The sequence below is a fragment of the Typopeltis vanoorti genome, chromosome 16 (genome assembly GCF_054136105.1).
Source record: "Typopeltis vanoorti isolate ZY-2024b chromosome 16, IOZ_Tvanoo_1.0, whole genome shotgun sequence".
In the NCBI taxonomy this organism is placed as follows: Eukaryota; Metazoa; Arthropoda; class Arachnida; order Uropygi; family Thelyphonidae; genus Typopeltis; species Typopeltis vanoorti.
The window spans coordinates 55,551,782-55,569,785 of record NC_143564.1 but is presented as its reverse complement, the minus strand read 5'-3'; the positions used below and the strand labels follow the sequence as shown (position 1 = coordinate 55,569,785).

General features: G+C 33.6%; 1 protein-coding gene across 1 annotated transcript in view; it reads left to right on the top strand.

Moving 5' to 3' along the window:
* LOC150098029 (uncharacterized) overlaps nucleotides 1–18,004 on the top strand; it is a 995,665-nt gene that overhangs the window by 43,952 nt on the left and 933,709 nt on the right. Inside the window, exon 4 of the mRNA XM_090406661.1 lies at nucleotides 10,775–10,828. Within this exon, the coding sequence (XP_090262787.1) occupies nucleotides 10,775–10,828 (54 nt within the window). The remainder of the gene's footprint in view (nucleotides 1–10,774; nucleotides 10,829–18,004) is intronic.

Below are 18,004 nucleotides of genomic sequence, written 5' to 3'. Positions count from 1 at the left end.
GCTTTGAATACAACCACAATGATTTAGTGTCATTTATGTATAGAGACTCTCTATGATGTTCATAGTTTATTTGAGCTTCAGTGTTTTAGTGTTTTTTCTTTCTTTTATAATGTCACCTGATGAAGGCTGTTACAAGCTGAAAATAGTCGTGTTTTTATATTAAAACCTTTTTACTTAAATCTCGGTTCTAGTCATTCATTCTTTATAAAAATATGTATGTTAACCGAGTTAATGATCATTCTTTCATCTATAACAGGGGTCACCAAACTTCTTGGACCGTCGACCCCTTCAAGAGTTTCTTGACTTTTTATCGATCCCCTCTATTTTACTATTACATAATTATAATAGGATATGCAAAAATGATGCTTGTTGGTAAATACGTCATTTTGTCCTACTTGATTGGCCTCTGTAACTATTTTCATGACCTTGCTCCATCTTACAGGTCCTATTCATCTCGCTGTTCCCACGATTCACTCTTAATTGCGTTGTCATTCAGGATGGAGATAATTCAAGGTAACCAAATTAAATATTATCCGTACAATGATGTGTTATATTTTTCTATCGACCACTGAGCCCGAATCGACCCCTAACAATTTTATATCGATCCCTGGGGGTCGATATCGACCACTTTGGTGACCACTGATCTATAACCCTCATGACGAGGCTTCTGTTATTAATAATAAAAGAAACTTCAACAAGACACTGAAGAGGATTGGACTAAGCATCAACAGGTTGGTCTTCTTGAAACGTTGCAAATATCACGCTGTCTTTCCTAAATATATGTGCTTTAAAGAAAACATAACAACTGAATGTGCGAGAGAAGCTATCATAAAGCTAAATTAGACCTACTGTCTGAAAGAATCTCGGATACTAAACGAACTCTCGCTTTTCTTTTCAATAAAAAAAGAACTATAGCTGAGAAACTGGAAGAATCTCTTGATAATGAAAGTTGCCATACCTTTAATACATACTGTGAATCTCAAGCAGCCACAATACAATATAATAACAAAGTAAATCTTATAAGTAAATTTGAAACATTAAAAAGAATACAAAATAATAGGAACTTCTCAAAACCACACATCAATATTGACAAAGTCGTTATCAACAAATCTTCTTATATACTTTCAGATGTAGAAAAAAGCATCCTTAGTAATGGTCTAAACTTTATTCCTTCCCCAAAATTAATGCCAAAGGAGACACTACTTACAAAAATAGAAAAAAGCTACTTCTTTTCTCCCTCCACAAGATGCAAAACTTCTACGTATTGAATCAATCTTTATTATCAATAACGCAAAACCACCTGCAGATAACATTACTTCAACAGAATGCAAAGCTATTAAAAGTTTAAAAAACAACAGAGACATAATTATCATTCCTGCGGATAAAGGAAATGCAACAGTCATCCTCAACTCTGGAGATTACCAAAATAAAATGCTTGAATTACTACATAATGATACCTATGCAATACTCGAGAGAGATCCAACTCGTGAACTTCAAAATCATACAAACAACTTATTAAAAACAACAACTGAATTATCCTGAAACGTTTGCTTATCTCTGCACACTCTCTCCATCTATTAATTCCTCGCATATATGGTGTTCCTAAAATCCATAAAGAAAACACCCCATTACGCCCAATTGTAGAAGGTATCAATTCTCCGATGTACAACCTTTCAAAATACCTTGCCAAATACCTAAAACGTTTTTCAGGCAAGTCACCATCCTTTATCAAAAATACCACAGAATTTCTTACATACATCAAGGATATTACAGTTAATGAAGATGACATCATGGCTAGCTTGGACATAACTTCTGTTTTCACTAATGTCCCAACAGATGAAGTCCTAACATTACTCAAGGACAAGTTATCCAAAAAAATGTTAGCCTTGCTTACACATTGCATCAGGTCCGGTTACTTCAAATTTCAAGATAATATATACAAACAAAATCATGGACTGGCTATGGGTAATTCTTTATCCCCTGTACTCGCAAATATTTACTTAGAGGATTTTGAAACCAAGGCTATCTCTTCTTTTATTTTAACACCTACAGTTTGGAAACGCTATGTAGATGATGTCTTCATTATTTGGAGCCATGGACATGATTCCCTTATGTTTTCCTTGAACATCTCAATAGCCGACATCAAAGTATTAAGTTTACTGCCGAGCTTGAAACGGACAATTCCTTGCCTTTTCTTGATGTCAAACTGACTTACTCTTCTGGTAAACTCAAAATACCAACATATAGAAAGCCCACACATACCAACATCTGCATAGTCAGTCCCATCACTTTCCTCCTCATAAGCTTGGAATAATTTCCACCTTGGGACATAGAGCCCGTTCTCTTCTGGATGACCCAAATGAACTTCTTACAGAAATAAACCATCTGAAAACTTCTTTCGAAGTTAATGGATATTCCAAGAAAATCATTGACAAATTCCTTCTTAATCCTCCTAGACATCACTCAGAAGAAACAAATAGATTCAAAGGCAATATATCTATTCCTTACATAAGTACAGCTTCACATAAATTAGCAAACATTCTAAGAAAATACAATATCAGAACCTTGTTCACTCCACTTCCAAAGATCCGTTTCTTAATAAGCCACCCAAAACCTTGTCATCATCAACTCAACTTAAGTACACATGAGGGACATTACTTACAAGAGACAGTGAGCCAGTGCATTATCAAGTCATATCCTTTTCTCAGCTAATCCTAATGATGAAAACCGAAGTCACAAAGTCTGCTGGGAAAAATCTACTAACATCTTCCATTGCAATGATGGACTAGAGAGATAAATCGTGGAATCTAGAGAAATCATCTTCAATCCTGTTAATCTAAATAATAACTTGAGCTACAACCTCCCAGATAGTCATTCAGCTGTAATCATGTATTGGCATTCACAAGATGCTTTTTAGAAACTGCAGCAAACTTAAAACCCAGCCTAATCTTAGGGTAGATGCCAATTTATAAATATGTAATAATTAATATTTATAAATATTAATACAACCATTTATAAATATGGTTGTATTAAACTTCCCAAAATTTGGGAAACTTTGATTCTTAGGCCTCCTGCCTAACATCTAAGGCTAGCCAAAAATGTCTATAGAGAGAGAGAGCCCCTCATAATTTTAGTCTTTATTTATTCTATCTAAGTTTTTCCACTTATTGTTTCATCTGTGTTTTTGTGTGTGATATTATAATTTTAACATTGTATTCTTGATGATGTCACTATGACTGAAATGAAATATTGAGATCTATTAAATCTGTTGTTTAATTATTTCTCTCTGTATTGTAAATTATTCCATTAAAGTACAACATGAATGTAAACCAGCCTAAGCCTAAATTCTTAAAAACCAACAATGAGTTTGTTTTTAAAACTACAAATTCTGTCCTATGTTCTTCAGCTGCCAGTAGTGTTCAGTAACGGTTATTTATGTATGTAATTTATTTTTCCATTGCTGGATACACAGTCATTCTTTGACTTATGGCATATGTCATATGTATGTGACTTATGACCACTCATACTTATAGTGGTTATCCAATTAACATGTTCATGAAACACTATCTCACTCCTCTCTTCCAACCCATGGACCAGGGTGTTATTGCTGACTTCAAGTCATATCATTTAGGAAATGCTTTTGCTCAAGCTATGCTGTTACTGAGAGTGAGAAAACACTAAAAGATTTTTGGAAAGGAGATTTTATCCATTATCTTGCATTGTACAAAGAACATGGATGCTGAATGTATGAATGGTGTTTGAAAGAGGCTGCAAGAAGCTGCTGAAAATATATGTTCATACAATAATAGGATTTGATAAATACAACCCTTACAGGAGAGTGGTGACAAGATAGTGCTATGAGCTAAAGATTTGGTATTGGAGGTTGATAACGAAGACGAAAAGGTGGTGGAAGAAAGGGTTAGCAAATGAAGACTCTGCAGAGCAAGAAAGTTATTGTTATTATTATTATTATTATTGCATGATACCCTCTAAGGAGTGGAGTAGAGTGCCCTCCAAGTGCCCCACTCCTTAGAGGGCACTCTACTCCACTCTGCTACACATACACACGTGACTGTTTCTCCTACTACACAGTTACTATCAACTCCATCTACCACCCATCACCACCAACAGTATTTTTGTATGTAATACAAAAACCATAATCATAAAGCAAGAATTACTCTTGCTTTATGATTTTAGCTGATTAATTTTTCATTATTAATTACAGCATGATTAACACGTTCGCTGCCACGCTACTTTGGCATAGTTTGTTCCCGTACGCCGAGCAATTTCACTTCTTCAAGGTCAGTACAGTAATCTCGTTGCCGGCGGTAAGCATCATATGAGTATACTCGTAGCTGGCTTGTGTAGCTGGTTTACTAACTACGAGTATACTTGTAGTTGGCAGCGAACGTGTTAATTTTGTTATAATTTGTATGTTGTATTATTGCACTATAAAGGATGAGTAAATTCATTTAAAAATATAACAAAACAAACTTACAGATTTTAGCATGCAGGTACATTAATTGTTAACATTATGGTTCGTATAGTGATTTACGACTTACAATGTGATCGTTGGAACGGAATCCCATCATAAGTCAAGGACTGACTGTAATGTATTTAATTATTTTAATATGTAAGTGAGCAGAATGCATTGCTAGAGTGGGTAGTATGTGTCATGAACAATGAGAGCATTCAGGACAGTGGGTGATAGGTATTTTTATGCAGAATGAAAGGCTCTTCAAATAATAATAATAATAATAATAATATTTTTTAAAATTTATTATTTCTCAGATAAATTACATACAATAATAATTTTCCCCCCCTTTAAATTATGACTACATATTGTGATTGCATATATAAATTACATGTGATACTTACATTGCATACATGCATACATTTCATTACATATGATACATGCATTACATACATTTGATTACATATGATACGTGCATTACATACATTTGATTACATATGATACATGCATTACATACATTTGATTACATATGATACATGCATTACATACATTTGATTACATATGATACATGCATCATATACATTTGATTACATATGATACATGCATTACATATATTTGATTACATATGATACATGCATTGATTATATTTTTTTAAAAATTCAATCCTTTTTTATTATTAAAATTATGATTACATATTATAATTACATTTACAAACACATATGATTACACATTTACAGCAGGTTTAGTTCTTTTTTTTTTTTCCTGTATAATGTATTGATAATGGTTACTGTAGTTGGTAATTATTGTTTCTGCGGTTGAATAATATTGCTTTTTTTACAGCATTTATACATTTAACAATGAGTTATATATATATTTACAATTTTCATTTAATGTATTTAAGTGCTGCAACTACTGCACTTAAGTGTAATATATGGATTTTTATTTCCTTTTTTTTTTTTTTTTTCCGTTGATCTTGGTTGAGATGTAATTTCTCTTCTTTCATCCTCGAAGCTTATTTATTAAGCTTATCTGAGGATGACACTGGTTAATGATTATTTATTGATTTATTTGCTGTGTTGGGAAGTTGGCTGATGTTTGATAGGTCTGATTTCCACTACAGCTGTAGGTTGAGAAATTCACACACACACGCGCGCACGCGCAATAATTTGGAATGTCTTGACGCGTCACTAAATTGGAAAGCCTGAACTAATATACTGTGTTTCATAAAGTTTGTATGGTATGTAGGGTGTGTGTTTCTTGTTCCTTAGGGCTCTTTTCAGGCTATTGTAGTTTGTAAGGTTCCTGTATTCAAAAGTAATTTATTTAGCATGCCTGGGATGTAGAAGCCTCGTGTGACCGTTCTGTAGTGATTATTTTATTTATATGTGATATACTTAGTTGTCCACCAGACAGACAAACCAAGAATATGATAGACTATATTATTGTAAACCAAAGATGGAAATCAAGTATCCTAAACTGCAGATTGTGGATCAGACCATAAGCTAGTATTAGCAAACCTAAGAATAAAGTTAAAATCTGGAAGCGCTTTTAGAGTCAAAAGGAGACTGAATGTAAAAAAACTACAAGACAACAATATTCTAAGAAAATATCAACTAGAACTAGATAAAAACCTGAAGAAACTACCAAAACAGAATATAAACATCGAAGAACATTGGTGCAAATTAAAGGAAATAATATTAAATTCGGCAGAAAAAACAATAAGTTACACAGAAAGAGAAAGTAAAAAGGATTGGATCTCGAATGAAGTAAAAAGGTTAAGCGATCAAAGGAAAAGCATGAAACTAAAACAGAATTATAACAGAAATGAATATAATAGATTAACCACAGAAATTAGAAAACTAATGAAAAGAGACAAGAATAACTGGTTAGAAGAAAGCTGCAAAATGGCAGAAAAGCTATCAAAAGAAAATAACCTTCATGGATTATATAAACAAATAGACTAAATTAGTAAGACATGGACAACAAAAATTATAATGATCAAAAACAAAGAGGGACAACTAATTGAAAGTTAAACAGAAAGAATGGCCAGATGGGAAGAATACTTCAAAAATTTATATAATAAAAACAGCTCCCAGGATATTACTATTCCAGCCACTGAAATGGAAGAGGAAACAAATATCTTTACCAAAGAAATAATAGCATACAGCATAGAAAAACTCAAAACTAGGAAAGCACCTGGCATTGATCAAATACATGCAGAATTCTTAAAAGCAGGAAAGGAACAACTTTTGGAACCATTAAAAACATTATTTGAAAGGAATGATGCAGAGGACACTGACATGTAGAAGTAGGGAGATTCTTGTTCCATTGTATAAGGCTTTGATTAGGCCACACATCGACTATTGTGCCCAGATTTGGTCACTGGGTTTTCAGAAGGATGAAGAGATGTTGGAAAGGGTCTAAAGGCAACTGACTAAGGTAGTTTCTGACCTCTGGAATGTTGAGTATGAGGACAGATTGAGAAGATGTAATTTGCAGAGTCTAGTGGAGAGGAGGAAGAGGGGGAGATATGATAGAGACCTACAAGTTGGTAAGGGTTGTTATAGGATCAATGGTGGAGAAGTTCTACACAGAATAGTGGGAGATCAGGGGAGAACCAGAGGTCATTCCTGGAAACTGTATAAAGAGGGTCTGAGTAGGGGAGTGAGAGGCAGGTTTTTTTCGTGCAGACTTGTGAATGATTGGAATGCCTTGCCTGAGAGTGTGGTGTCTGCAAGGAGTTTGAGTGTGTTTAAGGCACAGTATGATGAGATGTGTGTGTGATAAAGGGACCTCCCAGATGAGTCTTTGACTCCATGAGATCTTGGGGTAATAATAATAATAATAATAATAATAATAATAAAAGGATGTACAAAAATGAAGCAGTGCCTACTGATTGGACCAAATCATTTATAACTCCTATATACAAAAAAGGAGATAAAACAGAATGCAATAATTACAGAGGTATTAGCCTCCTCAGTATTCCAAGTAAGGTTTTTACGAAAGTACTCCAAAAACAGATTAAGCCATATATAGAACTGGCACTAGGAGAAGAACAAGCCGGTTTCAGACCAGAGTTAATCAATTGTGCTTCGCCCTGGTCTGAAACTGGCTGTCTTAAGGTGAATAGCTAATAGAAAAGACACTCGAGTACAACCAAAGTTGCTACATAAATTTCATAGACTTTCGTCGGGCATTTGATTCAATCCGTAGAAGAGAACTATGGAAGAAGTTGGAATTCCCAACAAAACCATAAGAATAATAAAGAATCTGTATGAGAAATCTGAAAGTGCAGTATGAATGGAGGACACCTTAACCAACTGGTTCCACACAGAGAGTGGAGTAAGACAGGGATGCAATCTGTCACCAGACCTGTTCAGTCTTACACTGGAAGAAGCAACCAATAAGGCCTTAAACAATGAAGACTCTGGAATCAAAATATATGGGAAAAACGTGACAAATTTAAAATTTGCAGACGACATTGCATTACTTGCAAGCACAGAAGAAAATCTACAGCGAATTTCTGATAAAATAAAGGAGGGGTGTATAAAATCTGGATAAACATAAATATAGACAAAACAAAAATTATGCAAATAGGAAAAAGAAGCAGCAATCTGAAAATTGAAATTGATAGTAAGAGTCTAGAGCAGGTAGAAAACTTCACCTACCTTGGAGGAGTTATTGAGTACAATGGTGAAATTATAAAGATATAAACAGATGAATCAGTCAAGCATCCCAAACTTTTGGATGACTTAATAAAATATGGAAGTCAAGAGACATCAAACAAGTAACAAAAGTAAGAATCTATGAAACAATGGTCCTCCCAATACTCCTCTATGGAAGCGAATGCTGGAATCTCAAAAAGGCTGAAGAGAAAAAATTATTAGTTACTGAAATGGGTTGGTTAAGAAGATTACTTGGAGTAACTCTGCTGGATCGAGTAAGAAACGAAGACATAAGGATACGACTAAAACAAGAAATAACAATAATAGACAAAATCCAAGAAAGAAGACTGCGATGGTTTGGCCATGTGACCAGAATGGGAACAGAAAGACTACCATCTAAAGCCCTGAATACAATGATGGAAAGTAAAAGATCCAAAGGACAGCCCAGAATTAGATGGATAGACAAAATAAAAGAGGACGTGAAAACCAAATCACAAGCGACACCAAATTGGACAGAATTGTTCGGACTCTCCCAGGACAGACAGAAGTGGAAAGAGTTCATTCGGCCTCATCATCATCATCCACATAGATGATAGAAGAAGAAGAAGAAGAATACTTAGTTGTCTGACATCTTGTTATATGGTATGTATTTCTGACTGTCCTGTAGTTGGCATCGAAGTAATGTTTTAGCAAAGCGGCATAGTGACATAAGTGTTTTGCTGTCTGTATTTTGTGTTCTGACATTGCAGTGTATATAAAGTTGATATTGTCTCTTTGTTCCCAAAAGATCAGTTTTTATCATATTGTACTGCAATGACATTAATCTATTTAGTTTGTAGGGTGCACAGAAAGCATACGTTGTTATAGCGTATATTAGTATATTTTGGCATAGTGCTTTGTATATTAGTGTTTTTAGGTGTGTGGTAACAATGTCTTTTAACCTGTAGAGTTTTCCAGTTATTGTTCAGAGTTTGTTTTGTAGATGGTTTATGTGGCTATTCCAGTTCATATCTGCATCGAAGTAAATTCCAAGGTATGGTATTGTTTCAACCTGAGTGATTGTAGTGGTTTTACTGTTCTGTGTGTTTTTTATGTTGGATGGTTATATATTTATTATCAACTGGTCAAGTCAGTGGATTTCTGAATATCATTAATTTTGTCTTATCTGAGTTTAGGTGTATGGAGTTTTTGGTGAGGCAGTTATGAGCAAATTTGTGTCATGCTGTGCCAGTTTATGAGTAAATTTGTGTCATGCTGTGCTAGTCTATGAGCAAATTTGTTTGCGCTGTGCTTGCATTATTATGGATGGTAGGTAGGTATTATTATAGCTGTATCATCTGTGTATTGGAAGATCTTGCCTTTCAGAGGTAGCTTATTAATATCGTGCATATAAATGTTGAATAGACTTGGGGAGAGTACAGCTCCCTGTGGCATTCCACAGGTTACTGGTAGTTCTCTACTTTGGTTTGACCTGATACGTGTGATATGCTTTCTATTTTGAAGGTAGTTTGTAAACCACCTGTGCAGAGGCCCTCTGCTTTTCTCATGCATATCTCAGCTTTTCAAATAAGGTTTGACGTGTGAGTGTGTCAAGTGCTTTAGTTAAATCGATAAAGGCTACCCTGGCAATTTGGTTTTTGTCTAAGATGGTATTAATTACGTCCATAAAGTATTCCAAGAGAGATGTTGTTCCCTTATTTTTCTGAAAACCGTATTGTGTTTTGGGGATAATACGAAAGTTCTCTGTATATGCTGTAAGTTTCTTTAGTATACGATCTGCTCCATAATTTGATTGATAATTGATAGTGTTGCTATGGTTCTGTAATTGCTGATTGAATTTCTTTTTCCATGTTTGTGTATGGGTATGATATGGCAGTTTTAACATACTTGGTATCCGTTCTGTTTTAAATATTTTATTTATTAATTTTAGTAGGATAGGGCCTAAGCTAGTTGCGTATTGCTTGATATCCTTAGGTCTTATAACCATCAATTCCTGGGCTTTTTTTTGGTTTGATTTGATGTATTACAGACAGAAGTTCTGCTTCTTTTATGGTGGGGAACCATAATGAATGTTTTGATTGTGAATGATAGGTTAAAATATTCCTCCATTCAATATTTCTGTGTACTTCTTGGATGGAGTCTGCAAAGTATTGGTAAAGTCATTTGCTAGTTGTTGGATAGATTTTGCTTTCTTTCATGAAGCTGTGTTTTATGGTTTCAGAGGCAGTGGTATTGGGAGCACAATCTAGCATCTCGTTGATCAAATGCCAAGTTTGTTTCATGCTGTTTTGTGCAGAGGTTAATTTGTCTGTGTAGTAGTTTCTGTTTGCATTTCTTATTTGTGTTGTAAGGAAATTCCTTGTTATCTTATATTCGGTTTTTATAGCTGCGTTATTTGGATATCACTTTAATTCTTTCCAGAGAGCTTCCTTTCTGTGTATTTCTAGGATTAAGCTTTGTGTTATCCAAGGATTTTGGGTTGTTCTTTAACAAATTCTGACTTTCTTTGCAGCTTATTAATAATAATAATAATAATATTATTATTATTATTATTAAATATTTAAATTTCTTTGATTATAATTTTTTTTATGGACAAGAGATGAAAAAGATCTTAAGATTATATTTATTTTCTTAGGGTTTTGAAGGTCTAAGAGGGGAAACAGGTCCTCCTGGACCCCCTGGTGAAAAGGTAGGAATATATATTATATTACTTTAAAGGCTCAAATGAGAGAAAATGTATATATATATATATATATAGGTCAAGGCTATCAGGTGAAAAGATGTGCTGTTAGAAAGTTCCTGAAAGATCTGCGATTTTGTTCATTTATTAAGTGTTTTCTTGGATTTAATTGTGTATTTTTAGTATATTATCATAGTTTTTTAGTGTAATTATTATACCACAGCATTTTATAACATAATTGCAGAAATATTATTAGTTTTTACTACTCGGAGAGGAGAGCATTTGTCCTAATGAATAAAAGTACTGCTACAGTGATAATGATAATTTATCTGAGGATAAGTTGACATGAGAAGTATCTCAATTAAAAGAAATTATTAGAAAATCGACCAGAGAATTAGAAAAGATAGAAAAATGTTTGACTAAACTTGAAAACAATAAGAAAATGGTATCAGAACAAGAACAGCACTCTTTTTTCTTAGATTTTAACTGACTTACCTTGTTGTTATTAATATTAATAACAACAAGGTGAGTCAGTTAAAATCTAAGAAAAAAGAGGTGATATGGTATGGTGACTCAATCTTAAAATTTGCATTTGCTGAGGGAATCACCACTTATAGTTTCAAGGGTGCAAAATTAAAAATACGACAAATGTAATTGAAAAGCAAAAAAGAAAAGTAAAAGAGATGGTGATTCTGGTAGGTATTAATAATTTAAGTAGTGACAAATATAGTATGAGAGAAGATATGAAAAGTCTGTTGGAAGAAGCATTTGCAATGAATAACAAATGATTTCACGTGGAGGCTGTGTAGAAGAAATGGGTGTGAGTTTTTAAATGTGTGTAGTGTGTTTGATGGCAGAAAAGACTTGTATAAGAATGATGGCCTACACTTGTATTCATTTGGCATCAGGAGCCTGGAGAAATTGCTTCTTGGTGTGAAACCTAATTCCGAGAGTCAGGGAAACTAGATCAGCAAGGGAGGAATGGGAAAAATGTGTGTGAAAGAAAGTTCAGTTATGGTATGCAAACATGATAAAGATATGAATGTCTTCGAACATGGTTATGTATGTATTGAAGGGATATAAAATTATGCTTTGGATTCAGACCTTTTAAGTATGTCTGGGGAGGGAAAAGAAAACATTCTAGAACAAGACCAAATAGATTGCATATCTAATTATAAGAATAGGCTAGGTAGTAATTTATTATGTCTATACACAAATGCTAGGAACATTAGAAATAAAGGGGGTTGAGTTCGTTGCTTTGTTGAATACGATGTGGCCTAAGATTGTTGGCATTAGCGAAACTTGGCTGTCAGAATCAGATATGGTAAGTAAGATAGATCGAGTGTAATGGGTATACTATTTTCAGGAATGACAGAAGAGATAGGAGAGGAGGAGGAGTACTACTAATGATATCAGATAACTTAAGTCCAGTTAGGGTAGAAACACAAGAAAACCATGATGGTAACAATGTCCCATGTAGCGGTCAGTTTGAATCTATGGTGTGAAGTGGAGGTTAACAGAATGAAATATATGGTGGAGTGTTGCTATAAACCTGGCATCTTAGTTGCAGGGTACGAAGAAATCCATCACAAATTTAGCCTTATGGGTACCAAACGAATGATCATTATGGATGATTTTAATTTTCCAAATTAATTGGGTAGAAGTCTCATGATAAGAAAGAAGAGGAATTTATTGAATTGTTATGAGACAACTTTCTCAAGCAGCATATGAAAGAAGGAACTCAAGGTCAAAGAGTGTTGGGTATGCTCATAGCGTCAGAAGGGGTCTCTGTTAAGAATATGGCTATTTTACCACCAATTGGTGACAGTGATCATACTGTGCTTTCTTGGGAAGTATCTAATTGTATTGAGGCTCCAATCAAAACAGGTTACATGCCGAACTACAAAGCTGGATATTATGATCAACTTAGCTCCCATGGTATCAGTTACTGAATGGGAAAAATGTCAGCAATGCATGGGAATTTTTGAAAAAGTGCTTAAATGAGGTGGTATCTGAATGTATCCTTAGTATTGAAAGAACAAATGGGTGAATCCATGTTAATGGATTAAAATGATAGAATTGTAACTGGTGCAGAAGACATTGAGGTATTCAGTGATCAGTTTATAAGAGTGTTTCATCTTCATCTACAAAGAATTTTATAACCACACGATACTCAATTTTATCCATTTCAAGGAATACAGACAACAGTTTTGCTTTAGACAGCTGTATAAAACAAACTACTTGATAGAATGACTTGCAATTTCACGTGGATGCCTATGACAGATGTACTAACTTAGAAAGAAAAAAAAACTTTCCTACAGTGTCGCCATCTGTAGTTGAGGCTGAGAACTTTTTAGACCACCCTCATAAATAAACAAATCCTGATAAAAGTAGCAACAAAGAGCTTATGAATAAAGAGTAAATGGAATAGAAAAAGAGAAAAAACCTGAATAGAAAATATAATAAAAATAACAAACAAAAAAAAATAATTGCAATTGCAATTGATGGCACTGGCAGTTTTCTATCTGATGCACAGGATGTTGTTAAAGTATTCAAGAGCAGTTTGTCAGTATATTTCATCCCAATGAAGACAATATCAAGAGAAGCTGGAGTGTAGAGGGGTATGTTGGAGGAGGAACTGATGGGTACAGGAAGTACGAGGGTGGTCTGAAATGTTCTCAGACTTGACCATAGATGGCAACACTATTGGCAAGATTTTTTCTTTCTAAGTTGATACATCTATCATAAGCATCCATGTGAAATTGCAAGTCATTCTATCAAGTTGATTGTTTATACAGCTGTCTGAAGCAAAATTGTTTTCTATATCTCTTGAAATGGATAAAAATGAGTATTGTGCAGTTATAAAGAAGGTTTAACGCCAAAAGAAATTCATTCGAAGTTCATAAAAGTTTATAAGCACTCTTCTCCTTCGTTTTTGACAATTAAGAAACGAGCTACCAAGTTTAAACATAGCTGTACCAGCCTTGAAGATGATCCACGTGAAGGACGTCCAAATGAAGGACGTGTAACGACACAAGAAATCATTGATCAAGTGCATAATATGGTACTGGATGACGGCAAGTCAAAGTGCATTCAAAAGAACGTGTAGGATATATTTTGCACGAAGAATTGCATATGAAAAAGCTTTGTGCAAGATGGGTGCTGCGCTTGCTCACAGCAGATCAAAAATGCACTTGCATGAAAATCTCTGAACAGTGCTTAGAGCATTTTAACAAGAATAAAACTGATTTTGTGCATTGATTTATTACTATGGATGAGACTTGGATTCACCGTTACACACCAGAATCCAAACACCAGTCAAAACAGTGGACAGAAGCTGATTGTTCATCGCCAAAGAAGACAAAGTCGGTTCCATCATCAGGAAAGGTCATGGCATCGGTGTTTTGGGATGTTAAAGGCATTTTGCTTATTAATTATCTTGAAAAGGATAAAACAATAACTGGGGAATATTATTCCGATCTTTTAACCAGACTAGATGAAAAAATTCATGAGAAAAGATCGGGTTTGCAGAAGAAACAAATCATCTTTCATCAGGACAATGTAGCTGCTCACAAAAGTGTTTTGGCAATGGGAAAATTAAGGGATCTGCACTATGAATTGTCGGAACATCCACCCTATTCCCCAGATTGGGCTCCCTCTGACCTCTATCTCTTCCCTAAACTAAAACTCTTCCCTGCTGGTCGGCATTTTCTTCCAATCAAGAGGTGATTGCAGCTAGAACCACTACAGCGATGGGATAATGATGCTGGAGCATCACTGGAATACATTTATTAGTCTTAAGGGAGATCATGTTGAAAAATAAAAATAATTTTTAAATTATAAATTCGTTTTTTTTTTTTTTCATTATTAGACCAAGAACTTTTCAGACCATCCTCATGTAATTTCTCTTCTATCCATTTAGTATTTAATATTATTTCTTTTAATTTAATATTGGTTCTGTTAATATATTAATAGAACTTAATATGTTAGCAGAACATTATTGAATATGCAGGCATCCTGTTCATCAAATGACTTTTAAAATTATTTAACAGTAGCTGACAGCAAAGAAAAATCTCAGAAAGCTAGAGTAAGGAAATTATCATTCCAATCTAGAAATGGAAGAAAATGGCAATAAGTGAAACTGTAAAAACTACAGATGAAAAGTCTCCTAAATACAGGTTATAAGTTATATGCAGACCTCAGAACTTAACTCTTATGTAGAACTTACTTAACTTTGTGAAGAACAAAATGGCTTCTAAAAATGAACAGTTGACCCATCTTTTACATTAAAAATCTTAACAGAAAAGTATTGTGAATCCAACACAAAAAACACATAACATTTGTAGAATACCAGAAAGCCTGTAAGAAAGTCTTAAGAAACAAACTATGGACCATACACAAGGATCTAATCATTCCATATCAGCTGCTTGCTGCAATAACTAACATGTATCAAAAGAACCAAATAGCTGTAAGAATAAATGAAAAAGTTGCAGAATGTAAACAATAGACAGAGGAATCTGTCAAGAATGCCCATTATCACCATTTTATTTAATATCTATATAAATGAAACAGTAAAGAAATGGAAGAAAAATAGAAAACCATCATTTTAACTGGATCATGGAACTCTATTTAATACCCTTTTGTTTGCAGATGACCCAATAATCATAGCAAGAAGAAATGATGACTGCCAGAGATCAATATAATCCTTAAACATAATTTCTGAACATTTGGAATGCAAACATCAACAGACCAAACAAAAATCACAGCTTTCGAAGGACCATCTCCAGTCCAAAGTAAATTCATGATTGAAAATAAAATTTTAGAACAAATTAACTGCTTCAGATGTCTTGAATGTGCTGTACTATATATAAAAGAAGCAGACATTGATATCAAAATTTCAAACTTCCTAAAGATAACAGGGATGATCAGTAATATTTTCAACCCTAACCAAGTTCAAAATCATACAAGAATAAGAGTTTTTAAAGTTTTGGCCAAGACCTCTACTGTACAGAAATGAATTATGGATCATAAAAATGCAGAAGAAAAAAGAATGGAAACTGGAGAAATAAAATTCCTACAAAAGACTTGCTGTCTTTAGTAGGAATTTATATACTCTCTAGGAAAACAAAAGCACAGGAATACATAAAGAACTAAAAATAGAGTTGGTATTGAACAAAGTATATGAATAACAAAAGAAATGGATTGAACATATTGAAAGAATGGACACTCTCAAGACTCAAAAAAAAAAAAAAAAAAAAAAACTCCAATACTACCCAGTTGGAGGATATAGAAGATGGGGGATGACCAAGGGAAAGATTGAATGAGACTGGAACAGGCAATTGGGCCTAAATCCCTGAAATGATGATTATAATTTTTGCCAAATCTCTATATGTTTGTTTTGTATTTTCTATTTCCTGTTCTAGAATTTAAATCCCCCACTAGTAGTAAATAGTCTGTTTTATTTGTTTTATCTGTGACATTCTTATGAAAGGAGTTACTGTCTTCTTACTACAAAAATTATGAGTGAAACTGAAAATGGAAATGAATGAAACTAAAAATGGAAATGAAAAAAAAAAAAATGAATGAAGTTGTTGAGATGAAAACATTAAGAAAAATTGATGTCCATCAGTATTAAATAAAATGAAGAATATGCATGCTTATCCTGCATTCTTATTATGTAACATTTTTAAGAGAAAAATATTGTATAATACAAATGCTAGATAAGAGATGGGCAAAAAAAAAAATAATAATAAAATAAAATAACAAAGAAATAACGAACTGGATACTAAATAACAAAGAAATAATGAACTGGATACTAAATTAAAAAGAGGCTGAAAAGACCAAGATGTTGATGGGATAATCTTGAAAACTAACAGCAGTGCAAGCAATTGTGGTTTTAAATGTCTGAGAGGTTTAGAGATAAGATGAATTTAGTAATACACTTAAATTATATAAAGATAGCATTGTATAAAAATCACTTATATTTCATGATAAGTATCCATCACATCATCAGAGTGAACAGGCAAAAAGAACTGACAGTTGGTTACATGAAGTCAGAATGGAAAAAAAAATGCATATATTATAGTTTTTTTTTTTAATGGAGCACAAAGCTCATTACAGTATGTAAAGAGAAAGTTTAAAAAATTACTAAAATAAAATTAAATTATAACATTTGCAGATAAGTTGAATATAGACAACATATAAAATTAATAGATTATTCATGTACGGTGAATATATAAAGTATATATAAGAAATATTGAATGAATGAATAAATAAATATACCAAATACTGAAATATAATATCTAATAATATTGGATTCCACAAAAAACAGATTAATTTGGAGGAATATTATCTATAAGAAGTTGGAATGACATAAACTTTTCATGTAGTATCATCATTCCCCCCCCCCCCAAAAGATTACACATCAGGAATTTTTTATAATGATGACCTCTGAATATACAATATTTATGAAGAAACATACAAAGACATTTATGCAAGAATTGCATATACATATTATGATTGATTGTTATATTATTAGAAAGAGTTCAAAGCCGCTATTTTGAAATGTTTAGATTATCATAGCAATTTGCGGAGTTTTTGTAACTCAGTGGCGTGTACTGTCCACGGCACTAAATCGCCAGAAGAGAGAATGTCATAAATTCATTTCTAGTTGACGACTAGAGGAACTTTTCAAGTACTTCCATAGTGCAATTGGAAGAATGACGGTACATTGCATCTTTCAATTGGAAAAAGGCCTTAGTTTGATTCTCATCGTGACAAGAGGAATCTTTATATGGGTTTTTTCAATTGAAGATGAGTTAGCCAATCTGATACAAAAGTAGTAGGGTTTTTTCTCAGAAACCTGGATTTTTCTTCCTGCATTCAGAGAAATTGGCTTTGAGAACACACACAATTTACAGACAAAAATGCTAGTGGTGGTGGTGGGCAATAGATGGTGTTGGTGTAGATGATTATGTTAATGGTGGTTCACTGTCGTTGATGGATTGAGTGGTGGAGATGGAAAGGAGGTGCATTTCCTCAACGAGTCTTTGGACTCCTTGGAGGTGTCATGTAATAATAATAATAATAATTTAGATTAGGTTGATTTTCAAGAGCTTCATAGCATTCTTTGAAAAGCCTTTCAGATTTGAAAGGACTTTTGTGAAGAAGTTTTATGTTGTTCCA